The following is a 27,502-nucleotide window of genomic DNA, read 5'->3' as shown; positions in this document are numbered from 1 at the left end:
TGGTTAAACCTAGGGGTTTACCATTGGCTGTAGAGCATGGTAGCTCTGCCCCGATAGGTGGGGTATAAGAACCCGTGCCGTCCCAGCAGCCCTCATTCTGTACCTGAGCTGCTGGGGAACACTCCTAGCTTATTAAAGTCTTCAGGTGTGCTGCAACCTCGTTTTAGTAGTTATTGATCGTGCATCAACAGTGAAAGAATCGATTAAGAGGAGCACATTAATAAGAAAGCATTTGTTTGGTATGTTTTGTGGTCTGGTTTGTCTGGGCTTTAGTGTGTCAGTGTCACAGAGATGTCCACCCTTGTGTCTAGGCCCAGATCTCCAAGCCTGCCTTTCCACCTTAAACTAGAATAAGCTGGCCACTGCATTACAGGGACTGAAACCTTCAGCTTCACTCAGAATAAACATGTGGCAGAAGATAAAACAATGGAAAAGTGTAAAGGAGCATTTGAACGGTCAGTGCTCATTTTACCCGGGTTGGAAGTTAAAACTCAGTCCGTTGGTTTCATTATTCTCCACGCCAACAATCTCAATCATTCCACACACCCCCACCCCCATCCGCCAATCAGTCTTCCCACCGAACAGATCTCTCTTCCCACTTCCCAAAGCAGGTTCACTTAATTCTCAATTGTATAATCAAAGGTTCGCGAACCCAGCTTGCATGGAAGAAACTTGGCTTAGAGGTGTAAATGAGAACTGTATGGTTGGTTTCAAATACTGGTAATTTTGGGGGGAGGGACAGTTTTATACTGGCGATTTATTGGCAATTGGTTGCCTCCCCCGAAAGTGAGTGGGACAGACAGCGATTATTATAGGGCAGGCTTTATGTAGCATAGAGAAGCAAATGGGCTTGTTGGGTGAACAATCGGGAGATGTGTTCAACTACAGCAAATTGCTCCCTCCAGTGGCCACTGGGGGGATATTCACTAGGAAGGTACTGGAAATGAAACTAAAATGACAGCTTGTGACTGTGTTGGAATGAGGCCTTTCAAACAGAAATCGAATCTTCTGTTTCAGTAGTTGTCAGAGAGCTCTTCAGAGAAGCCGGTGGTTACAATTCTCCTCGACAACCTTATCTAGATTGCAATGGTGGTGTCCCGGTCTCGTCGCTGGACCAGGAATGCAGGGAGCCCGGCTAATGCTCTGGGGACACAGGTTCAAATCCCACCACGGCAGCCGGGGGAATTGAAGTTCAATTAATAAAATCCGGGATGTAAGGCTAGTCTCAGCAACGGTGACCAGGAAACTATCTTAGATTGTTATAAAAACCCATCTGGTTCGCTGATCTCCTCCCTTTAGGGAAGGATCCCTGGTCTGGCCTACGTATGGTGGTTGACTCTTAACTGCCCATTGAAAAGGTCTAGCAAACCACTCAGTTCAAGGGGAATTAGGGATGGGCAACACATGCTGGCCTTGCCAGCTACGCCCACAATCCCAGGGAAGAACTTTAAAAAATCATTACCGGTTAAATCACATCTTGCTGAAGAGATGGGAGCTTCATGTCATGAAATGGGATATGGGAGTGGTGGCACAGTGGTTACGTTCTGGACTCATAATCAGGGGGCATGAGTTCAGATTCCACCACACAAGCAGCTGGGAAACTTAAGTTCAGTTTTTTTACAACAAAAGCTGTAAGACTGGGTGGTTGTAAAAACCCACTTGGTTCATCAACGACCTTGAGGGAAGATTATTGGCCGCCCTTACCCGGTCTGGCCTGTTAAGTCACACCAGACCCACAACAACGAGGCTTACGTTTAAGGGCCCTCGGAAATGGCCAGCTGTTAACCAGACGGCTCGTCACCACGTTCGCAGGGGCAATTAGGACTGAGCAATTAAAGCTGCCCACGCCACAGACCTTTACATTCAATGAATTAATTTTGACAAAGTTTTGTCTAGCTCCCCAACAATGCGGCTCCAAACTACCTGGTCGCATCCAAAATCAGCACGAGTGGGACACAGGGTGGGATTTTCCAGCTCTCCCTGCCAGCGGGATCTTCCGGCCCTGCCGAAGTCGACGCCCCCCCCCCCCCCCCACCCCAGCAGGCTCCCCGGCAGGAGGGGGTGGGACAAGCCACGCAAAATGGCTCAGACTTCGGAGGGACCAGAAGATACCAAAGGCGAGCTACCTCCATCACAGGAAAACCCGTCACGGTGGGGGTGGGGCAGTCTAGAATATTCCAGCCTCGCTCTACGATGTCCTCTTTCTTCAAGGAAGCAAAGCTGGGGCGGGATTGTCTGGATGCCCAGCCGGGTGTTTCTCGGCGACGGGAGGAGGCAGACCGTTTGCTGGCGGCGGGATTACCCACTGCCATCGCTGTCAGTGGGATATCCCAATGAAGTCATTCAACGCCTCTGGGAAAACCCTGGGCGGGGGTGCGATGCTAACGAGATCAGAGAATCCTCCCGCCAGCGAACCGCTGGAGAATTCTGGCCCTGGTTGAAATAAGAAACAAATTAGGGGCTTTCCACAGTAACTTAATTGAAGCCTACTTGTGACAATAAGCGATTATTATCATTGCAGGGGAAAATCTGTTACACAAGGGTATCTGTAAAGTTCACCCCCCATCATGCTGTGCACCACCTCCCTGCCCCCCCCACATCATGCTGTGCACTCCCTCCCTGCCCCCAACATGCTGTGCACCGCCTCCCTGCCCCCCATCATTCTGTGCACAGCCTCCCTGCCCCCCATCATGCTGTGCACCCCCTCCCTGCCCCCCATCATGCTGTGCACCCCCTCCCTGCCCCCCATCATGCTGTGCACTCCCTCCCTGCCCCCCCCCATCATGCTGTGCATTCCCTCCCCACCCTCCATCATGCTGTGCACCCCCTCCCTGCCCCATATCATGCTGTGCATTCCCTCCCTGCCCCCCATCATGCTGTGCACCCCCTCCCTGCCCCCCATCATGCTGTGCACTCCCTCCCTGCCCCCCATCATGCTGTGCACCCCCTCCCTGCCCCCCACCATGCTGTGCACTCCCTCCCTGCCCCCATCATGCTGTGCATTCCCTCCCCATCCCCCATCATGCTGTGCACTCCCTCCCTGCCCCCCATCATGCTGTGCACTCCCTCCCTGCCCTCCATCATGCTGTGCACCGCCTCCCTGCCCTCCATCATGCTGTGCACCCCCTCCCTGCCCCCCATCATGCTGTGCACCCCCTCCCTGCCCTCCATCATGCTGTGCACCCCCTCCCTGCCCCCATCATGCTGTGCACCCCCTCCCTGCCCTCCATCATGCTGTGCACCCCCTCCCTGCCCCCCATCATGCTGTGCATTCCCTCCCTGCCCCCCATCATGCTGTGCACTCTCTCCCTGCCCCCATCATGCTGTGCACCCCCTCCCTGCCCCCATCATGCTGTGCACCCCCTCCCTGCCCCCATCATGCTGTGCACTCCCTCCCTGCCCCCCATCATGCTGTGCACTCCCTCCCTGCCCCCCATCATGCTGTGCACCCCCTCCCTGCTCCCCATCATGCTGTGCACTCCCTCCCTGCCCCACATCATGCTGTGCACCCCCTCCCTGCCCCCCATCATGCTGTGCACTCCCTCCCTGCCCCACATCATGCTGTGCACCCCCTCCCTGCCCCCATCATGCTGTGCATTCCCTCCCTGCCTCCATCATGCTGTGCACTCCCTCCCTGCCCCCCATCATGCTGTGCACCCCCATCTCCGATTATTATCCCCCCTTATTATAAACACATTTCTGATCATGCAACACAATAGCCCAGGAAGGAACTAATTCCAATTTATCGGGAATTATAGGATGTACAAGGAAGACACCAATTCCTGGTTTTGGACAGTGTGTTGAACCACTAATTTGCTTCATCTTATCCTTGAAAATAGTTTTAATTCGAAGTTATGATCATGTAGGACAAAATGTGTGTTTTTCTCCTAATTGTAATTAAACTTTTGTAACCCTTAATACAGCTTACCTTGTCTTGGTCCAGTTCTTCCACAGAATCGCAGAACAATTCACTTTCTGAGTCACTGGTGAAATGATTATGATCCGCTACTTCCACTGTCACGATGTAACTGTTGCTACTGTCTGAAGATCAAGAGTTGAAATTTGTCAAAATTAAAATTGACATGAAGCAAAGAAAGCCAAAAATCTACAACATTTTGAGTTTCAGCTTTCGTGTCACATAAGCCTTTACTAGATTCATTTTATCTTCTGCATTACTGGCTCTTTGCCACGGTTTCTGAACATAGCACACTTTTTATAGTAACGGTGGGAAACCTACGGCTGGGGTGTGTGGGTGGGGGGGGGGGGGGGGGGGTGGGGGGGAGCGAATGGGGACCATAGCGGCTCGGGCGGGGGGATCACATGCGGCCCATCTTGGTTCGGAGTGCGGCACATGAGGCATTTTGTTGACTGTAGCCCACGTACAGGGTTGCGTATTGATGCACAATCAATTACTCTCGAGACAAGGTGAGTCATAACTAATAGGCTTTAATCAGCTAGAACTGTACCCAGCAGCTTCGATACAGAAAGTGAAGGCTGCTGGGACGGCATTGGTTCTTATACCCCGCCTCTCAGGGCGGAGCTATGTACATCAGCCAATGTTAGACTCCTAGGTCTAGCCAATGGTCATCCACCTCTCAGGTACCGCAATACCTGGTATTACCACACATATTCCACTTCCGTTCTTGTCATTTCTTTCCTACCGGTATGACTGAAGCGATTCACAAGTAAAACAAGGGCGGGTGAAGTGAGATGTGTGCTTCGTGCTCACGACATAGACTGTGAGAGCCTTGTGGTCCCTCTGCATCAAAAGTGTAAATATTTATTTTGTTTTTACCATTTGAAGCTGATGATAGTTCTATCAATATATAACTGATTAAGCATTATCTATTACTCATTGTGAAATATGTGGCATGTATTAAATGGATTTAATTTTATCATGAGGTTAGTGTTTGCGGCCTATTGAGTTGAAGGAGGGACAGTCATGAGGCCCACTCACTGGCCTAGGTTGCCCATCACTGTGACTAAGGTGTCAGGACTGGGACCAATTTCCAGGTGAGTAAAGAAAAGATTGCTTCAAAAGGACAGGCTATGCTTTTAAATGCCCCAAATTTAGTCTTTATAACTGATATCTTATCCCTCTCAACTAGGAAGCAAGGCTTGACAGCCATTTTGTAAGAAAAAAAAAACTAGGGAGAGCAAAAGAAATGAGTGTAACCTTCACACAGGCTCCCTCAGATTTTCTGACCAAATGTCATGGAGAACATGTGAGCCTCATTCAGAATAGAGTTCAGTTGTAGAATGGTGAACTGCTTTAAATGACATACACACTCCAGCAAACTGGTGTCCCAATCTCTGAGGAGCCAGTCTGGTAGTAAGTTCAGCTCCCCAGTGGTGAAAATAATTCTTCTTCTAAGGGCAGGATTTACCAGCTGTTCACGCCGGCGGGATATTGGGGTCCCACGACAGCGCACGGGGTTCCTGGCGACGTGGGTTGGGACAGTTCACGGGAAATCCCGTTGACAACGACGGTACCGGCAGTTTTCTGCGCCAACGGAAAAACGCAGCGGGGTGGTCGGTAAATCCTGCCCTCTAAGTGTGGGCTAGCCCAGTGCGAAACTCCTCAGGGCCCAATCTACCCGAATGGGGACAGAGTCCCATAGTGTGCCGATTAGCCAGGTGTTTCCCAACACCCGGAGCGCCGTCTGGTCCCAGTTTGTGGGGATCAGCACTGAACGGCGTTCGCCCGAGGTCTCCAAGTCGAGGGAGTTAGATCCCACACCTTGGATAGATTTCAGGAATGCTGGGCGGCACGGTGGCGCTGTGGTTAGCACTGCTGCCTACGGCGCTGAGGACCGGGTTTGATCTCAGCCCCGGTTCCGATCCCGTCCCTGGGTCACTGTCCATGTGGAGTTTGCACATTCTCCCCGTGTCTGCGTGGGTCTCGCCCCCACAACCCAAAGATGTACAGGTTAGATGGATTGGCCACGCTAAATTGCCCCTTAATTGGAAAAAGATAATTGGGTACTCTAAATTTATTAAAAAAGAGATCTGGGGAACGCATATTAGTCTCATTCTAATATGCAGATTTGCCTGAAAGTGATCCCACCGTCAATGGGCGGATTCACATCGCAACATCTCACAAGATCACGTTGGGTCTCACGATGCGCCACGAAACAGGTTGATCCCGGAAGAGGGATCTCCCGGCATCTACCGGTCGCGTTGCTTTTCGGGTGCAATGTGACTGGTAGATCCCACCCTAAGTGTGGTTAGATAACAGTGGGGAACTCGCTGAGAGAGCCGGGGAGTAACTCCCAACAAAACCCGCCACAAACGACACTTCGAAACTTTTCCATCAGATCTTCCTGACAACTCTATCCCAAATCCCACTTTTGTTCCATTTGCACGACTTCTTGTAATTGAAACGAAGGCCCTAATTATGACCTTAGTGTGCATTTGCTGCAGGAAGGCGAGTTGGGAAGGAAAGGCCTGGAAGATCGGTTTTCCAAACGTCCTGCAGTTTTAACTACTGATGCCTTTTGGCAAGTTTCCTGCCTGTTTGAGAGGCTGGTTGTCTCTCGGGTGGGAATCCTGCAGCACAAGCTCAGAACTGAGCTGACATCAAGTAGTTGTAGGCCTGATTGCAGTGGGGCTTGGGGAGGTGGAGGGGGGGGGGGGAGAGAGGGGCTGAAAGATCTTTGATGAGGGTGGGATGGGGAAAGATGTCCCTTTTACAAGCAAGCATGTTGGGCTTGGATGAAACACTCCTGCTCATCCTGACCCACAAGCAGTGCTGCAAAGGCACTTACTGCATGGATGCAGCCCTTCTCGCCTCCTTTTACCTGTCGGGTTTCCCAAGGCGAGGGTGTGGTTAAAAATATAATCACTGTTAAAATTAAAGCATGCGGCCTCTTTAAAATGTTTGAATGATGGTGGATTAGTCACTCGCCCCTCATCCCACACACACTGAAAGTAGAGGCAGCAGGTTTGACTTGCATTGGGAATTTTAGTTTTTCAACCACTCATCCAAAAGAAATACCTCTTCCCACTTTTTGAAAGAGCTGCCCAATTGAGTTTCTTCCCTCATTGCCCAACGTTATTTTTGCCTTTCAACTGTCCATTCAATTCCTTGTTGGGAGTTGCTATTGAATCGGAAGCATCCTCCTTCTCAGTCCGTGTGTTCCGGGTCTTTTCAGTTCACTGTGAAAATAATTCTCACCTCCCCTCTAATTCACTTTGATCATAAAATCCCCATACCTGTGGTGTTATGAAGCTGTGAGGGGTGTTCCTGAGGTAGCCTTGACGTCACGGATTCCTCTGTCGCGTCCAGCCGAGAGACCCCAAGCTCTGGATCAAAATCGCCACCTTCTGGGTCAATGCCATTGGCTTGGTCTGTCTCACCGCTACTGTCACCATCTTGGCTGATCTCATTCTCATTAAATCGAACTGCTTTTCCTACAAAAATAAATCCATATTTAAAGATTTTATTACATTAAAGGTTTTCAATATTTGCTACCAAATAAATTGTATATTCCTTCTCCAGAATATTTAAAGTGACCGAGGCTTTTAGGGCAAAGAGGGAGGCCATTCGGCCCATCGAGTCCAGCCCTGGATGAATTTACCTTTCTGTTCGGGTTCCAACATCACAGCCCTCAGTTCTAATTACTGCCTCCAGTTCTAATGGCTTTTTAATTTAATTAATAATCTTTATTGTCACAAGTAGGCTTACATTAACACTGCAATGAAGTTACTGTGAAAAGCCCCTAGTCGCCACATTTCGGCACCTGTTCGGGTGCACAGAGGGAGAATTTAGAATATCCAATTCACCATACAGCACATCTTTCGGGACTTGTGGGAGGAAACTGGAGCACCCGGAGGAAACCCACGCAGACATGGGGAGAACGTGCAGACACTGCACAGACAGTGACCCAAGCCGGGAATCGAACCTGGGACCCTGGAGCTGTGAAGCAACAGTGCTACCCACTGTGCCGCCCATTGTATGTTAACACGCAGTATTCATACTACTATTTGCTCTTCAAGTTTTCTTTCATTCCCTTTCAGATCTGTCTGATCTGGCCTTCAGTATCAGTGATTCTTAAACCTGATTCCGTGGACGCCTGGAGATCAGTAAAGATTTTTCAGAGGCTCAGTGATATAATTTCTCGAGTATGTGAGAGAGTGGGAGAGTCAAGGAGGGAAAGAGAAGGAAGAATAAAAGGCGAGTCACCCACTTTATATAAATGGCAGTTTGTGAAGGCTGGTGGGAATCATAGAACACAGAACATAGAAAAATACAGCACAGAACAGGCCCTTCGGCCCACGATGTTGTGCCGAACCTTTGTCCTAGATTAATCATAGATTATCATAGAATTTACAGTGCAGAAGGAGGCCGTTCGGCCCATCGAGTCTGCACCCTACCCAAGGTCAACACCTCCACCCTATCCCCATAACCCAGCAACCCCACCCAACACTAAGGGCAATTTTGGACACTCAGGGCAATTTATCACGGCCAATCCACCTAACCTGCACATCTTTGGACTGTGGGAGGAAACCGGAGCACCCGGAGGAAACCCACGCACACACGGGGAGGATGTGCAGACTCCGCACAGACAGTGACCCAAGCCGGAATCGAACCTGGGACCCTGGTGCTGTGAAGCAATTGTGCTATCCACAACGCCACCGTGCTGCCCTTAAGAACAAATTAATCTACACTATATCATTCTACCGTGATCCATGTACCTATCCAATAGCTGCTTGAAGGTCCCTAATGTTTCCAACTCAACTACTTCCACAGGCAGTGCATTCCATGCCCCCACTACTCTCTGGGTAAAGAACCTACCTCTGCCATCCCCCCTATATCTTCCACCATTCACCGTAAATTTATGTCCTCTTGTAATGGTTTGTTCCACCCGGGGAAAAAGTCTCTGACTGCCTACTCTATCTATTCCCCTGATCATCTTATAAACCTCTATCAAGTCGCCTCTCATCCTTCTCCGTTCTAATGAGAAAAGGCCTAGCACCCTCAACCTTTCCTCATAAGAACTACTCTCCATTCCAGGCAACATCCTGGTAAATCTCCTTTACACCTTTTCCAAAGCTTCCACATCCTTCCTAAAATGAGGCTACCAGAACTGTACACAGCACTCCAAATGTGGCCTTAACAAGGTTTTGTACAGCTGCATCATCACCTCACGGCTCTTAAATTCAATCCCTCTGTTAATGAACGCTAGCACACCATAGGCCTTCTTCGCAGCTCTATCCACTAGAGTGGCAACTTTCAAAGAACATAGACCCCAAGATCTCTCTGCTCCTCCACATTGCCAAGAACCCTACCGTTAACCCTGGATTCCGCATTCATATTTGTCCTTCCAAAATGGACAACCTCACACTTTTCAGGGTTAAACTCCATCTGCCACTTCTCAGCCCAACTCTGCATCCTAGCTATGTCTCTTTGCAGCCGACAACAGCCTTCCTCACACTCCACCAATCTTCGTATCGTCTGCAAATTTACTGACCCATCCTTCAACTCCCTCATTAATGAAAATCACAAACAGCAGAGGACCCAGAACTGATCCCTGCGGTACGCCACTGGTAACGGATCCAGGCTGAATATTTGCCATCCACCACCACTCTCTGACTTTTATCAGTTAGCCAGTTCGTTATCCAACTGGCCCACTATTTCCCACTATCCATGCCTCCTTACTTTCTGTATAAGCCTACCATGGGGAACCTTATCAAATGCTTTACTAAAATCCACGTACACTACATCCACTGCTTTACCTTCATCTACATGCTTGGTCACCTCCTCAAAGAATTCAATAAGACTTGTAAGGCAAGACCTACCCCTCACAAATCCGTGCTGATTATCCCTAATCAAGCAGCGTTGTTCCAGATGCTCAGAAATCCTATCCCTCAGTACCCTTTCCATTACTTTGCCTACCACCGAAGTAAGACTAACTGACCTGTAATTCCCAGGGTTATCCCTATTCCTCTTTTTGAATAGGGGCACGACATTTGCCACTTCCTGTTGCTGTTGTGATGTTGGGATGCATTTAAATTGGACTCATGCAGCGAGCAAGTGTCATTATAACGGTACTTGGCCCACTAAGCATTTTCAGCATTTTCTGTTCATATTATGCATAGAATCCTTACATTGCAGAAGGAGGCCAATCGAGCCTTCATCGACCCTCTGAAAAAGCACTCTACCTAGGCACAGTCCCCACCCTATCCCTGTTACCCTGTGACCCCATCTAACCTTTGAGCACTAAGGGGCAATTTTAGACTGGCCAATCCACCTACCTGCACATCTTTGGACTGTGGGAATAAACCGGAGAACCCGGAGGAAACACAGGCAAAGTAGGGGAAGAGGTTGCAGGGCTACAGGGAATGGTCTCTTTCTGCACTGTAGAGATTCTATGGATAATATGAACAGAAAATGCTGGAAGTGAGCTGTGGGCCAGGTTATAATGGCAAACTCCACACAGTCACCCAAGGTTGGAATTAAACCGAAGTCCATGGTGCTGTGAGGCAGCAGTGCTAACCACTGTTGATGGTCTAAAAGTGCACATTTGAACAAATAGGCATTCAAGCTATTGCCCCTGGGATAGAGCGTGTGAACATAAGTTATGGACTTTGTTTCTTTTTGGATTGGTAAGTATAATCTACAATCTATAAATATAGTCCAGCAATCTATCGTTTTGAAACACCAAGGCCGGGATTCTCCGACCCCCCACCACTTCCCGCAGGCCATTGACACCCCCCCCCGGCGATTCTCCGGGCCCCGATGGGCCAAGCGGCTGTCCAGTTTTGGCCAGCCCCGCCGGCGGGAATTTCTCACCTCACGCACGGCGGGTCCTGGCAACGGGCCCCTGTAGGGCTCCGCCATATTGCCCGGGGGCCAGCGCGGAGAAGAGGACCCCCGCGCATGCGCAAAAATACGCCGGCCGGTCCGCGCATGCGCGAGATCACGCCAGCACTTCGGCGCCGGAGCTAGCGGGGACGACTCCGGGGGCAACCTAACCCCCTAGAAAGGTGAGAATTCCTCACCTCGGGGGGCCGTTGACACTGGAGTCCTTGACATCGGTTTTCTCACCGGCGTGGGGACATAGCCCCATTTTCAGAGAATCCCGCCCCAATTGTCTGGAAATTCTTTGTGCAGACCCAAGCAAAGCATGTATCCTTTTAAAACAGTATTTTGGGAACAAAAACATGGAAGATTCTGAATTTGGGTAAGTAAAACTACTTTTGTTACTGCTTTGTAACATTTTATCATTGTGCTATGCTTCAGGTGAATATTTATAGCTGTGGTGTTTTCCAGTTCACTTGTGGTGAGGCATCCTAACATCATTCTACAATCCAGAAAATTTCTAAACCCAGAAATGTCTTGGTCCCAAACATTTTTGACTGGAGAGGTTACAGTGTTGCATTGGTAGGACATTTTGTATTGGAATCAAGGCCATAATTATGACTTCAGTGTGACTTCAGTGCAGGAAGGAGAGTTGGGAAGGGCAGTTGGTAAGGGGAGGCGTGGAAGATCGGTTTCCCGAATGTCCCACAGCTTTAACTATAGGTGCCTTTGGGCAGGTTTCCTGCCTGATTGAGAGGCTAGTTGTCTCTTGCCCGGGAATCCTGCAGCACAAGGTCAGAACTGAGCTGACATCAAGTAGTTGCATTAGAGGGGAAGGTCTAGCTCAGTGGGGGTTAGGGAGGAGGGTGATGGGAAGGGATGACAAGTCAGCGTGTTGGGCTTGGATGAAACACTCTTGCTCATCCTGACCCACAAGCAGTGCTGCAAAGGCACTTACTGCATGGATGCAGCCCTTTTCACTTCCTTTTACCTGTCGGGTTTCCCAAGGCGAGGGTGTGGTTAAAAATATGATCGCTGTTAAAATTAAAACATGCGGGGGTCGATTCTCTGAGCCCCGCGCCGGGCCGGCGAATCGCCGCAACCGCGCAATGACGCCAGCGCGCGATCCTCCGAGGTGCGGAGAATCGGCGGCATTTGCGCTGGCGCGTTTGACCTGGCGCCGGCTGCAGGAATCGGCGGGGCCGCCGATTCTCCGGCCCGGACGGGCCGAGCGGCTGTGCAGATACGACAGAGCCCCGCCGGCGCCGTGCAGCCCTGGTCACTGCCGGCGGGAACTCTGCGCGAACGGTCGGGCTGCGGCCTGTAGGGCGGGGAGAGGGCGGCTCCGGCCCCGGGGTGGGGCTCCGATGGGATCTGGGCCGCGATCGGAGCCCACCAATCGGCGGGCCGACCTCTCCCCCCCCCCCCCCCCCCCCACCCCCGGGCCTACTTTCCTGCGCGGCCGGCCCCTGAACACCATGTTGAGTTGGGGCCGGCGTGCTGAAGATGTCCCCCACGCATGTGCAGGTTGGCGCGCCGCCCATTTGGCGCCGGGAAAGGAGGCTGTAGCGGCATGAATCTCTCCAGTGCCGTGCTGGCCCTGTGTGGGGGCCAGAATCAGTCGTCCCCGTGCCCGTTTCGCGCTGTCGTGAAATGCGACGGCGTTCACGACGGCGCGAACGCTTGGGCTCCATTTTGGAGAATCGCCCCCACGGCCTCCTTAAAATGTCTGAAAGATGGCGGATGGTCACTCGCCCCTCATCCCACACACACTGAAAGCAGAGGCAGCAGGTTTGAGTTGCGTTGGGATTCCAACCACTCGTCCAAAGCAAATACCTTTTCCTACTCTTTGAAGGAGCTGTCTGTCCAATTGAGTTTCTTCCCTCATTGCCCAACATTATTTTCGCCTTTCAAATACCTATTCAATTCCTTTTTGAAAGTTATTATTGAATCAGCATCATCCACTCTCTCAGGTAGTGTGTTCTGGGTCATTGCAGTTCACTGTGATAATAATTCTCACCTCCCCTCTATTTCACTTTCCCCATAATCATAAAATCCCCATACCTGTGGTGTCATGAAGCTGTGAGGGGTGTTCCTGAGGTAGCCTTGACCTCACGGTTTCCTCTGTTGTGTCCAACCGAGAGACCCCAAGCTCTGGTTCAAAATCGCCATCTTCTGGATAAATGCCATTGGCTTGGTCTGTCTCACTGTTACTGTCACCATCTTGGCTGATCTCATTCTCATTAAATCGAACTGCTTTTCCTACAAAAATAAATCCACATTTAAAGATTTTATTACATTAAATCTTTTGGATATTTGCTACCAATTAAATCGTTAAATAAAGAGGCCATTCGGCCCATTGAGTCTGCACTGAGCCTCCAAAAGAACACTTTACCTAGGGCCACTCCCCCACCCTATCCCCTTAACCCACACATTGCTCATGGCCAATCCACCTTAACTTGCACATCTTTGGACACTAAGGGGCAATTTAGCATGGCTAATCCACCTAACCTGCACATCTTTGGACTGTGGGAGGAAACTGGAGCACCCAGAGGAAACCATGCAGACAAGGAGAGAAAGTGCAAACTCCACAGACAGTCAGCCAAGACTCTGGCTGACTCGCTCCCTGCTAATCACTGTGCCACCCTTATTCTCTTGTTGGTTTTGTTCTTGAAATTGTTGAAATGCTGTCGGTTGGATTTACCTCGATCTTCCACCATGTTACAAAGACATCCATTTCCTTTGTGAGTAGATAACTGAGAAACTGGGCTGGTGTCTCCACAGATCTAGAACAGATTCCCGAGAATGTCACGTTGAAGTGATGACTCCATAATAGAAGTGAGGAGGAGAAACTTTGTATGATCATGGGAGTTTTTCAAAATTAAAATAATAATTTGCTTTGAGACGGTTAACATTTAAATGGGGTGATACTTCTGTTAATATTGATTTGGACTAGAGCTGTTTATATTTGGTGTGATCTGATTGTCTGTGCACAATCTTTAACCACATTAGAAGATATGTTAGGGGGGCGATTCTCCGAGCCTCACACCGGGCCGCAATTCTCCGAGGTGCGGAGAATCGGCGGCCGCCGGATTTGGCGGGGCTGCCGATTCTCCGGCCCGGATGGGCCGAGCTTACCGCGCCGATACGACAGAGACCCGCCGGCACCGTTCACCCCTGGTCACTGCCGGCGGGAACTCTGCGCAAACGGTCAGGGGGAGCGGCCTGTGGGGGGAGTAGGGGGGCTCCTTCACCGGGGGGGGGGGCCTCTGATGGGGTCTGGCCCACGATTGGGGCCCACCGATTGGCAGGCCGGCCTCTCCCCCCCCTGGGCCCACTTTCTGGCGCGGTCGGCCCCTGAACACCGAGGTCTTTTGGAGTTGGGGCCGGCGCGCTAAAGAAGTCCCCCGCGCAAGCGGAGTTTGGCGCGGCCCAACTGCGCATGCGCGGGTTGGTGCGGTGCCCATTTGGCACCGCAAAAGGAGGCTGGAGCAGCGTGAACCTCTCCAGCGCCGTGCTGGCCCCAATTGGTCGTAGCGGGCCCGGTTCGCGCCGTCGCGTTCCACGACGGCGTTCATGGCGGCGCGAACATTTGGGCTCCATATTGGAGAATCGTCCCCCCAGATACGCACTAGAATGTTCAGGGTGTTGCCCTTTCCATCTCTGGCTTGTCTGGGCTGTCTCATACTGAAATTGTCATATGAGTATTATTAAAACATTGCTAACACGCAGCACTTTCATGTTATGGGATTATTTACTGCAATATTGATTGAGGGTCTGTGATTAGGAATCCATTTGTAATGGCGTCCCTCAATCTAGACAGCACTGCACTATATCTTTCAATACCTCACCAATGGTGTTTACTATTTTAGACAGCTTTGTCTTTTCACTACACTTAAAAATCACAATTCTTGCTCACCCTTGCCCCGCCCAACCATGCACTTAAGGCATTTCTCTCTCCACCCCCTCCAGGTTTGAACTCATATGCACGACTATATCAATCCTCTGCAACAGTTCCATTCAGGTAGAATTTATCCCTTCTATACAGTCAACAAGCAGGTTTGCTACAGGGCGGAGAAACACCCCGCTATCCAACGGCACTTTGCCATTTTGTTTTGGCCTCGTGGAGTGTCTCCATGCAGAGGCTTCAATTAGATGCATATCCGACTGGTGAGCTGAAGCTCGCCAGCAGGAAAGGCTCCTCGCAGGTTGGGGCACCATTTTTGAGGGCTGCCAAATTCCTCCCCCCCCCCCCCCCACACACTTTCAGGCCCACCCGTGCTCTTTTGACTCCCCCCCCCCTCCCAACTTTGGGGAGGCCCCCAGGTACCCCCCTACCCGGGCGTGACCCCTGGCAGTGCCAACTTGGCACCTGGGCACCATGACACAGCCAGCCTGGCACCCCAACAGTGCCCCCAGCACCCTGGCAGTGCCAAGATGCCCAGGTGGAGTGCCAGGGTGCAACCCTGCCCTGTTCACGAACACCCCGGGGGTCTCCAATGGCCTGGGAGTGCACCCCATGTACCGTTACGCCTGGTCCATGTTTGTGTGGACCAGTTCTAAACATCGCCCTGCCGAGGTCTCCCAGGCGGGGCCAGTGACTCCCGGGCGCTGGGCGAATCCGCCATCCGAGTATTTATATTGAGATCTGAATCACACCCTGTGAGCAAGTCAGGTGACTCACGCGAGGCTTTGTGCCCGGCGCGGACCATGTTCCGTGGCTCGCGCACAATTCACCCGTTGTGCCCAGATCCACATTGGGCGAAACGGGATCTCCTGAGTCGCATCTGATGTCTTTTCGCTTGGCACTTCTCTCCTCCAAAATTTGCTGCGTGACCACTTTGATTACTGAGCAATCTGCAGCAGCTTATTTCCATCCTAAATCGCAGTTCACTGGCTATGGCTTAACTTCTCCGAAATTCCATTATCTCAAACTCAAATCACATCAACACTTTTGACTTTGCACGAACACCTTTCGGGAAAAGTATATTATTTAAGCATAACAGCAAGGAGCCCAATTTTCCCAGGGCAGGAGGACATTGAATGACAGTTCTTGTACTATGTCATACGTCTCTGACAAGGAATTCTAAATGAATAGAGGGGGACAGGTTTGGTGGGAGCAGGAAAAATGGAAACATTTCAAAAAGGTAGAGATCTGTATTCACAAAAATACTAAGAACAGCACCAAAATCATGTGTCTTTTTAAAATAAAGAAATGACTTTATTATTGTGCATCTGCTCCGGAGACACAATTTTATAATTTACATATTTATATGCATCCATTTGCGGGGAAACAAATTCACATTTTTACAACGATGCTAAAATTGCTGTCTAAACCGGTTCTTTGCCGTCATTTCCGATGTTTGTAAAGAAAATATAAAATGTAGGAGCAAGTTCTTCCAATAAATTAATGAATCCAAGGATCTAAGCTCAAGTTGGGTCCTGATATTAAAACAAATTGATGAAAGCAAGTTGAGATAAAAAGGCAGAGGCTTCTTTAACCTAAAATTTAAAAATGAACATTTAATCTGAATATGCTTCTTTGATACCACCTTGGGCATTCCCTCAGGATGAAGGATGACTTCATCGGCTGATTTCCCCTTTGAGGGGGAGAGCTGACTTGTGGTGGTTTTACCTGAGGATCACCACACCTCAGGCGAGGGGCAAGGCTGAGAAGGCCGGTACAGGAATTGAACCTGCGCCGTTGGCCTTGCTCTGCATCACGAACCAGCTGTCTAGCCAACTGAGGTAACAGATTTAGCAGGATGCTGCCTGAGTTGGAGGGTCTGAGCTATGAGAAACGATTGGATAGACTGAGGCTATTTTCCTTGGAGCAGTGAAGATTGAGGGGGGGACCTGACAGAAGTATATAAGATTATGAGGGTCATAGATAGGGTAGAACCTTTTCCATTAGTCGAGGGTGTCAATAACCAGTGGCCAAAGATTTAAGGTAAGAGATAGAAGGCTAAGACAGGAGTTGAGGAGGAACTTTTTCACCCAGAGGGTGGTGGGAGTCTGGAACTCGCTGCCTGAAAGGGAGGTTGAGTCGGAAACTCCAGTAACATTTAAGAAGCATTTAGTGGTTTGTAATTCACAATTCATAAGAACCATCTGTCGCATTGATCCGTTCATATCCCTTCAGTTTCAGTGGCCTAAGTGGTGAAACCCCAATTGTAGCCAAGCTACCAAAACCTCTGGGGCTACGGGCCAAGTGCTGGAAAATGGGGTTGGTATCATCAAATCTTTGTTGGCTGGCATGGGCACAATGGGCTGAATGGCCTCTTTTTGTGCTGTAAACATCTGTGAATTTGGGAAAGCAAGAAGAGGGGTGGTGTAATAACCCCCACGAGACCCATGGGGACGACCTTATTGATTTCCCCATGGGGTTGGTGGCATATGAGCTGAGGGGTGGAGGTGTAACAGCAGGGTTCACTAAAACTTACCGATAAAAGCCGGCCCGGAAGAGAACCGGCATCATTGGATGGTCTTGGCTGGGATTAGATGTACTACCCACCGCTTTGCGGCTTTGTTTTGGCTTGTTGAATAAACCTTTCTGTTTGAATCCTTCTCGGGACTCCCGTGATAGGTAGAAAGATGGAGGGATCCAGCTAAGACAGCTGTGTACACTCCTGCCATGATTCAATCCACCTTAACACTCGCTCATCCTCAGACCCATGCAGATATTCATTGAAATTCATATGGGTAAGCAGATCCTATTACTACAAGACCAAAAGACATAGGAGCAGACTTACTGTTTGTTACCACATCTTGTTCCTGATCATTCTGCTCCTCTGAGGGCATGCTGCTCTCGTGGTTTTTAAGCATTCCATTCCTTGCAATATGTGGAGTCAACGTCAGGGGAGTTTCAACGTTTTCACCTACAATCCCAGGCCAAAGTTTTGTCACAAAATGAGATCAATGGAATTTAATTCAAGTGTATGCAGATTATTATTTAACAGAACATCTATTGTAACATAGGCTCACCAACTCTGTGAGTCAATTGGGAGAATGTGCAATGAAAAACACCCAAAACCTGTCTTCCTTTTGAATACAGTACATAAGCTGTTGTGCTTACATTGGCCTTCATTGCAAGAGGTCTTGAGTACAGGAGCAAGGATGTCTTACTGTAGCTAGGGCCTTGGTGCGAGTGAACCTGGAGTAGTGTGTGCAATTTTGGTCTCCTAATCTAAGAAAGGATATACTTGCCATAAAGGGAGTGCAGCAAAGGTTCACCAGACTGAGTCCTAGGATGGCAGGATTGTCACGTGAGGCGAGACTGGGTTGACTGGACCTGTATTCACTGGAATTTAGAAGCATGAGAGGGGATCTCATTGAAACGTATAAAATTCTGACAGAGTTGCACAGGACAGACTGGATGCAGGGATGATGTTTCCTGTGGATGCCGGGGGGGGGGGGGGGGGGGGGGGGGAGAACTAGAACAAGGGGTCATGGTCTCAGGAAAAGGGTAGGCCATTTAGGGCTGAGGTGTTGAGATATTTCTTCATTCAGAGGGTGGTAAATTCACGACCACATAAGGCTGTGGAGGCCAAGTCACTGAACATATTTAAAAAAGAAATAGAATTCTAGATACTGAAGGCATCAAGAGGGTGTGGGGAGAGAGCAAGAGTGTGGCATTGAGATAGAGGATGAAAAATGATCACATTGAATGGTGGAGCAGGCTCGATGGGCCGAATGGGCTACTCCGTTTCCTATTTTTCATGTTTCTTTCTGATGATGCCAGCTAGTGATTACACACGGTTTACTGTACCGGAGGAATGTCACACAGTATCTTCATGATCAGTAAATTATTAGAGTTGGGGGGGAGGGGGACTGTATGTGTTAATGGTGACTATGGGTGATTCCTGATTCCTTTTTGTCATTTGTTTATGTTAACATGCGGACTGCAGTTTGGGGGTTTGGTGGGAGGATGGGATCGTTGTTATTGATATGGGGATTGACATTGCATTCATTACTGATTATTGTTTATTGTTGGGTGTAAATTTGGGAGAAAATGTGAAAAAGGGGGAGGACAAAATTATTTTTAAAACAAAAATACTGGGCGCTTTGTTTTCGGGAGGGGAATTGCCCACCAGAGACCCCATAGCGAACCCTCATCAGAGACTGAATAGTGAAAGATCATTGCAGTTTCACTTATCCTTCCCTAAGAGAGGTAAGTGCAGTGATATCACATGCTTGAGTGATTGGAATGCACTTAGTGCAACGTACATCTCTTTGATGTGAGCAAAGTTTACAATTGGGGTTTCACCACTTAGGCCACTGAAACTGAAGGGATATGAACGGATCAATGCGACAGATGGTTCTTATGAATTGTGAATTACAAACCACTACTCAAAAGCCATGAATGGGTTACAGACAGTGAATCTGTGGAAACCAGATGCAGGCACAGCTGCTCACTTTTGAGGAATGGACATTGGAGCTGCAAGGTAAGTATTACAGCTATAATGCTTCCCACAGTCCCTGTCTTGACTTCCCTCTAGCTTCCAAACAGGGGTCTCTTTTCTGGGGGGGGTCTGTGTTGTAGATTCCTTTAGACAGGGGGCTCCTGTGGGAGGGATTCCCCTATTAAACAGGTCCCTGTGGGGAGTCTCTCTATCACAGGTGTCCTGGGGGAGTCCTCCCATTACAGGGTTCTCTGGGGGGGGGGGGGGGGAAGTGTCACCCAGGCAATTAGTGGGATGGGGGTTGCTATGCGGTGGGTGTGGGGGGGGGTGGTCAGGGCTGATTTGCGGTACGGGGGATGGCCTCGGATGGTCTCAACCATCATGGTCATGGCATGGTGTACCTCGCCATGGACCAATGGGCCAATGTTGCCCCCTTGGCCCACCAAGAGGTCGACTATGTCAGGTTCATGATTGTAGAGACCACAAGTAAAGCTCATCCACTTGATTCCCGGCTGCAGCGACCGGAGAATCACGGGAGGGAGGAGCCTAGGTCGCGGCCCGCTAGATGGATGCAAATGGGTCAGTGAGGTGTCGGAACATGTAGTTTGGCTTGGCTGCTGGTGCCAATCCCAATTTTGCCCCGATGCCCGATTCTCCGTCATATCGGGAATGCATTCTGAGCATTCTGGGGACAGAGGATCTCACCCAAAATCTCTCTCTCGATTCTCTCTCCACCTAAATGCATGTGGAACAGATGTAGCATAAGAAAGTCAACAATAAATCCCATCAAGAATTCAGGAGAAGCTTTTTTACCACAATTTGGTTCGAATGAAGAATCTGCTAGCACAAGGAGTACTTGGAGGTAAATAGTGTAAATGCGTTTTAAGGGGAAGCCAGATTAATAATTCAGGAAGAAAATAGTAGACACATGTTCGGACATAGAAAGGTTGGAAATTGGCTTCTGTGGTTTTAATCCCAGCATAGACCAGTTGGGCCAAATGGCCTCTTTCTGTGCTGTAGACTCTGTGTAATTAATTTATATGATAAAGAAGCAAAGTTCCTCATCATGTACAGTGCACTGTCCTCATCAGTCCAGGAACCGCCATCTACTGAAAGAAGGCTGCTAAGGTTTGGCAGTAGGGTAGGTGTTTGGGTGCTTGTGAAAAGAACATTTTACATTGAGTCTTTCTGTGCTCACCAGAATCTTTGGGAACTTTAGTTTCTCCTTAAGATTGAGAGCTGAAACAGGAACCCTGTAATGAGTTTGTGGATTTGGGTAATGTCTCTAATTTGAACGCATTGTATAGTGGGTTATTCCTGTGAAAGGCTAACTAACAACTTAATTATAAGAACCAAAACCTAGGGGTTAGGGATCAATCTTCTTCAACTATTAAACTGGGGGTTAAGGGTCAATCTTATTCTTCTGCTGCAAGTGAATTGGAGTGAAACTGCCTTCAATCAATAACTATGAAAGCAAACCGATTTCCTTCACCCCAGCTTTTTAACCACGAGCAAAGAAATACCCTCGGCCCCCAATTGTTTGCTCATACCTGGCACCTTCTTTGGGGAGAAGCCTGGAGGTCTGGGCATGTCGTTGACAACTTCATACAGTGGCTCAAACAGATGGAAGTGCTGCTCCGCACCTTCTGACCCCGGCATCGTATCGATAAGCTGGAGGAACGGATTTGAGAAGAGACCATTTAAAAACAAGCAGAGTATCATCCAACAGTCGCTCAGCAATAGTTCCTCAGCTGCTTTGCAAAAACAGAACGACAACATTAATGGCCTAGACTGTGGTGTTCAGGGCATGATTTGAAAATTTGCAGCTGATGCAAAGATAGGAAATGTTGTCAGCTGTGATGAGGAGATGGGCACGTTGGTGGACAAGTGGCAGATGAAGTTCAATGCAGAGAAGTGCATTTTGGCAGGAAGAATAAGGAGAGACAGTATAAAGTACCGGTAAAGTAGGGGCTGGTTTAGCACAGGGCTAAAGAGCTGACTTTTAAAGCAGGCCTGCAGCACGGTTCAATTCCCATACCAGCCTCCATGAACAGGCGCCGGAATGTGGCGACTAGGGGTTTTCACAGTAACTTCATTTGAAGCCTACTTGTGATAATAAGCAATTTGCATTTCATTTCATTTCATTTCAAGTAAACTCTAAAGCAAGAACTGAAGGACCTCGGTGTAGATGTATGTAAGTCATTAAAGATGGCAGGGCATGTTGACAGAGCAGTTAATGAAACATAAACGGCGGAATTCTGCCTTCCTGAGACAAAAGTGTTGATGCCGGGGCAGGATTCGTGGACTTTTACGACAGCAAAACTGGCGCCGCACCTGGACGGATTCATTGACCGCTAAGGGGCTATCACCGGTGCCACGTGGAATGCAATCGATTCCAATGAGAAAAGCTGCCAGATTCGCGGGTTCGTGATTGACACTCAGGAGGTGGACCAGCTGCAGCCGCTTCACTCCCCACACACACCATCCCAGCCATAAAGGTGGCAGAGAGAAGAGCGGCACCCCGTGTTATGGATGACGAGCTTGAGACCCTGTTAGATGCTGTGGAGGAGAGGTGGTCGACCCTGTACTTACTCACAGGATACTGCGAAGCCTGGATAGGGTGGTTGTGGAGAGGATGTTTCCACTAGTAGGAAAAACTAGAACCAGGGGACACAATCACAGACTGGGGCTGGATTAGCACAGGGCTAAATTGCTGGCTTCGAAAACAGACCAAGGCAGGCCAGCAGCGCGGTTCAATTCCCGTACCAGCCTCCCCGAACAGGCGCCGGAATGTGGCGACTAGGGGCTTTTCACAGTAACTTCATTTGAAGCCTACTTGTGACAATAAGCGATTTCTTCTTCTTCTTCTTCCTGAAGGGACGATCCTTTAAAACAGATATGAGGAGGAATTTCTTCAGCCAGAGGGTGGTGGTGGTGAATTTGTGGAACTCTTTGGCAGAGGCCAAATCACTTGAGTGCATTTAAGACAGAGATAGATAGGTTCTTGATTAATAAGGGGATCAGGGGTTATGGGGACGAGGCAGGAGAATGGGGATGAGAACAATATCAGCCATGATTTAATGGCGGAGCAGACCCGATGAGCCGAGTGGCCTAATTCTGCTCCTATGTCTTACGGTCTTATGGGCCGGGAAGGAGGCTGCAAGTCGCCGCCATTCGCCGTGGCTGTCAAAGCCATCAGTAACACTGTTGGGACTGGCCAGCAGTGCCGTAAGGAACTGCACAACCTCCTCAGGGCATCCAGGCAGCCCCTGGCACCAATCCCAAACCCCCCCCCCCCCACCCCCCAATACCCATTACCCTAACCCCCCACCACCCGGAGGAACCCCCATCCTGCACTACATGCCGGCACCCATACTGGCTGTCCTGGCCACTGAAGCAATCAGCTACCCACACCCTGGCTGCCTGCATCAGACTATCTAACACTGCAGTTCCTGTTCCCCCCACCCCCAGGTGAAGGCAACCCATAACCTGCAGGGGATGAAAGGCTGACATGTTAGCATGGTGCGTAGCCCCACTCCCAACCAGCTCCAAAAGGCTGCACGGTGGCTCCGGTTGGCACTGCGGACTCTGCCCCCTCATGTGCCCCTCCCCCATCCCCGCACCCCTGGCCCCATTGGTGCCCAGCACCACGAGGGCCTCTGGCACGGGCTCCCATCCCTGCTGCTATAGGTACCGTCAGCTGGTGCTGCCCATGCCAGCAGTACGTTCCAGGACCGCCTTCTGGTGCCCCTTGTAAGGGTTGCTGTGGATGTTGCCCTTGTGTGGACCGTGTGATGCCCTGCCGGCAGGTGGTGGCTGGTTTGGGGTGCATGGTATGGTGGACTGGGATGCGGTGGTGTGGGGGCACCGACACGGCCGGTGTCACTGTGCAGAACCAGGGCCAAGGTGGGTGGTCAGTGGGGTGCGCAGCAAGATGGCTGCCTTGCAGGCCACGGCAATGGCGTTCCGTGCCTGAACTCCGTCCCAGTTCGATTGGGGGGGGATCACCCCAGCCTCCCGGTCTGTCTCCATTCCACCCCCCCCCCCCCCCCCCCCACCCCCACCCCCAGACACCCCCTCCCCTGCAGCCAACTCTGCCAGTGTCAGGACCGGCAGCCCACGGTTGCGCCTCTCCGTGTCCTACCTCCTCTTTCTCCCTCATCAGCCACGGCACCTGTTTCGCAATTTTTAAAAGCACAAGTGAACCTCACCGTCAGGAATTCCACCCTCGTGGAGGCGAAGAATCGCAGAGGCCCAGGAGAGTACCGGGTCAGGTCTGCTAATGATATGCAAACAGCGTTTACTGTACGTGCGGAGTGGAGCGCATCAATGCCGCTGTTGAGACGACGGAGAATTGCGATTTGGCGTGAGACTGGCGCCCACCACGATTTTGGCGTTAAAACCGATTCTCCGCCCAAACACATTTCGCGAGTCCGGCGTTAGCCGACGGAAATGAGGATGAGGATGTATTAACTCTGCTCAAAGCATCCGCCCACAGACCCACCTCTCCCCCTAGCTCCTCCATCTGAGTTACCTCCGACTCCATGAGTTCTTTGTAGATGTCCGATACCTTCCCCTCTCCCACCCCCGTTCTGGAAACGACCCTGTCCTGTATCCCCCACGGTGGTAGGAGCGGAAAGGTCACAACCTGCCTTTGTAAAAAATCCCGTACCTGCAGATACCTGAATCCATTTCCTGCTGGCAGTTCAAACTTCTCCTCTAGATCTTTCAAACAAGGGAAGCTCCCATCTATGAATAAATCCTCCAACCTCTCAGTCCCTGCTCTCTGCCATTTCCGAAACCCCCCATCCAGCCTTCCACCGGTACAAACTGATGGTTATTGCAAATCAGACCGATGCTCCCTCCACTCTCATATGTTTTCTCCACTGACCCCAGACTCTCAGGGCCGCCACTACCACTGGGCTTGTGGAGTACCGGGCTGGCGAGAATGGCAGGGGTGCTGTTATCAATGCCCCTGGATTTGTGTCCTTGCATGATGCCGCCTCCACTCGCTCCCACATCATCCCCCCCCGCTACCCACTTCCTAATCATGGCTATATTTGCCGCCCAGTGATAGTTGCTAAAGTTCGGCAGTGCCAATCCTCCCTCCCCTCGACTACGCTCCAGCAACAATTTCTTCACTCACGGGGTTTTACACACGTATTTTAGGCTTTATTAATAAGACTGAATTTCCCTCCCAATTTTTCTCCTGAAGGCCTTCTTACGGAAACTGAAGACAGTAATTTTGGAGTTTATATGGATGAGAAGGTGCCGAAGGTAAAGAGGGCCCTGCGTCAGAAGCAGAGGGAAAAAGTGGGTTGGCACTCCCGAATGCACTACTACTGTGCAGAGAATATGGGCCGTCATGTGGGGGTGGGGGGTTGTAGTGGGTCAAGATGGAGGAGGAGTCCTGTAGGGGATCCAGTCTGAAGGCTCTGGTGACTGCTCCACTGCCACTAGCTCAGTATATGAGGAGCCCGATGGTACAGTAAACAGTTAGGGTGTGGAATCAGCTGCGGAGACACTTTAAGTTGGAGGGGATGTTGGAGGAGGTTATGCTGGAACTATACAAAATATTAGTTAGGCCACAATTTGAGTGCTGAGTGCCGTTTTGGTCACCTCATTACAGAAAGTATATAATTGTATTAAAATGAAAATGAAATGAAATGAAAATCGCTTATTGTCACAAGTAGGCTTCAAATGAAGTTACTGTGAAAAGCCCCTAGTCGCCACATTCCGGCGCCTGTTCGGGAAAGCTGTTACGGGAGATACTGAGGAGAATGATGAGGATGTTACTAGGACTGGAAAATTGCAGCTATGAGGAAGGGTTGTATAGGCTGGGATTGTTCTCCTTGGAACAGACGAGGCTGAGGGGAGATTTGATTGAGATGTACAAAATTGTGAGGGGCCTGGATAGAGTGGATGGGGAGGGCCCATTCACTTTAGAGCGGTTAGTGATTGGGGGGCATAGATTTAAAGTAATTGGTAGAAGGATTAGAGGGGGAGGGGGTGGATGAGGAAATTATTTTTCAACCAGAGGGTGGAACTCACTGCCTGAAAGGGTGGCAGAGGCGGACAACCTCATCTCATTTAAAAAAGGTGCCTGGATGTGCAGCTGAAGTGCAGGCTACGGACTAAATGCTGGAAAGTGGGATTCGGTTGGTTGGTCAGTCGTCAGCCTATCAGCTGCAAACACAGGAGAAGAACGGCCTGTGATTAGAAGAGCAGTCCCCAGCAGAAATCTTCAACCTCACTTGATCCAAGTTACTGGCATTTTGAACAATCGCTCAAAATGGCTACGCGGGTCTGTGGGCCGACGGTTGCAAAGCCAAAACAAAGAAGTTACAATTTTTTGACCCCCCCCCCCCCCCGCTGATGTGCGCAGCCAATGAAGGTCGTGCTTCGTGCTCGTTGCATCCAGAAATCATTCCAATGAGCAGGCAGCATAAAGTTGACATGTTGCCTCCAATTCAATTAATGTACATGGGCTAACTGTGCATCGCGGTCCCTATCCCCATTTCACGGCCTATCGAATTTAGCCCCATTGCGTTATGTCATTAACATGACTTCTAAGTCACAACATCACACTCCAACCATGACTGATTTTATGTAAGGTGATGATTATGATTATAATACTGTATGATCCTGCCAACTCAGCTAACTGTCAGGCTGCAATAATGTGGGTCAGACAAGAGTAAAGGTTCCTCATCCCTACCACTTGAGACCCTGTGCCTTCCACAAAAGAGTGACACATGAAACAAATTCAATATTTTTTCACATTAACTCATTCGTTTGTGATTCAACTTCACATTACGGTCGAGCGGCGTTGCAAATGTTCCCTCTTCTAAGTGATTTAGGTCATTCCTAGCTCCACAGTGCCTTCAGCTGAAACAAGTATTCTTAATGTAAAGCCTTCTGAAATGGGTGGATCTCAGTTTTGTTTTCATTACAACTAAAATTAGTTCTGCTTTAGGATTCTCTTTGTTTCTCCACTGTTCAGTCTCTGCAATTCTCAATTGACAAGATGTATAATTACTCTTCATTCAGCCACCAGGGGGTGTGAAGGCAATCTGGGTAACTTCCTGAAATGCTTCTCTCTAAAGAATCTGGGCCCTTTCCTATTGGCACACAGTGGCAAAACTGTGCGAGTGCAAACTCAGATCCTTCCACAGCACTTGAGGGCACCAATTCGCCTCTACCTCCGAGCCAGGTTTAACGACGTTCAGTATTTAAATTCCTTCTTCAAAGGCGAAAAGGGCCAGTAATCAAGTTCAAATAAAATGTGAATTAATCCTTCCTTCTTGGAAGTGGAGCCTGATGAGGGGGTGTGCCAATGAAACAATCATGCTTTATTGCACTCTGAAATTGTGGATATTAAACACACAAAGAAGCTACCTCCTGTGCTGTTTGCTTTATCTCTTCAACGTAAGTCATCATGGCTTCTTTTTTTGACATGTTCCCCAGAGCTTTCCACGCGTCCCTGCAGGAGGCAACAAACACACATCTGTTCATTTCCAGTGAGCGCTCATTCTACCCAGCGCACATCAAATCACATTAACATTGATTCCCAACCGATGGAGTGAATAAATAGCTGACAATGATATCATCCATTTCAAACACACATTCAAATGTAGCCAAAGCAGCTCATCATAAAATTGCCACTCTCATTGCAAAGCAGCCCGATTGTACTTTTGTATAAAATAGCTTTTAAAGAACATGGAACATACAGTGCAGAAGGAGGCCATTCGGCCCATCAAGTCTGCAGCGACCCACGTAAGCTTTCACTTCCACTCTATCCCCGTAACCCAATAACCCCTCCTAACCTTTTCGGTCATTAAGGGCAATTTATCACGGCCAATCTACCTAACCTGCACATCTTTGGACTATGGGAGGAAACCAGAGCACCCGGGAGGAAACCCACGCAGACACAGGGAGAACGTGCAGACTCCGCACAGACAGTGACCCAGCGGGGAATCAAACCTGGGACCCTGGCGCTGTGAAGCCACCGTACTGCCGGGTAATCTGGATCTCACCCAGCTAGGGCATGATCCAGATTGCAAAGTCTCGCGAGATTTTGTTAAATCTCACAAGGCATTTTGAGCATAGTGAAGTTTGCGAGATTCAAAGACCTCATCGCGTCATCAGGCCGGGTGCGACGAGGCCATTAATTCGCGCCCATATTTGCTTTTTCATATAAATAGTTATGAAGTTGCTTTTCATACATTTTTCTCCTGCAACACATTCTAGCTGCAATGAGGTCAACATGGTCTGGTTGTATATTCTGATGTAACCCTAC

At 49.6% G+C, this 27,502-nt stretch overlaps 1 protein-coding gene across 4 annotated transcripts in view; it reads right to left on the bottom strand.

The window, feature by feature from the left end:
* The window catches only part of LOC140398483 (acyl-CoA-binding domain-containing protein 5-like), a 166,557-nt gene that overhangs the window by 80,318 nt on the left and 58,737 nt on the right, over positions 1-27,502 (bottom strand). For all 4 annotated transcript variants that reach the window (XM_072487220.1, XM_072487221.1, XM_072487223.1 and 1 more), the window contains 6 exons: positions 26,602-26,686; positions 20,757-20,877; positions 17,557-17,682; positions 12,869-13,066; positions 7,216-7,413; positions 3,929-4,041 (listed from right to left, as the gene is read on the bottom strand). In XM_072487220.1, coding sequence (XP_072343321.1) covers positions 3,929-4,041; positions 7,216-7,413; positions 12,869-13,066; positions 17,557-17,682; positions 20,757-20,877; positions 26,602-26,686 — 841 coding nt within the window. The remainder of the gene's footprint in view (positions 1-3,928; positions 4,042-7,215; positions 7,414-12,868; positions 13,067-17,556; positions 17,683-20,756; positions 20,878-26,601; positions 26,687-27,502) is intronic.

Source organism: Scyliorhinus torazame, chromosome 21 (genome assembly GCF_047496885.1).
Source record: "Scyliorhinus torazame isolate Kashiwa2021f chromosome 21, sScyTor2.1, whole genome shotgun sequence".
NCBI classification, from domain to species: Eukaryota; Metazoa; Chordata; class Chondrichthyes; order Carcharhiniformes; family Scyliorhinidae; genus Scyliorhinus; species Scyliorhinus torazame.
Note: the sequence above shows the minus strand (reverse complement) of the source record. Positions and strands in the feature narration are given on the sequence as shown.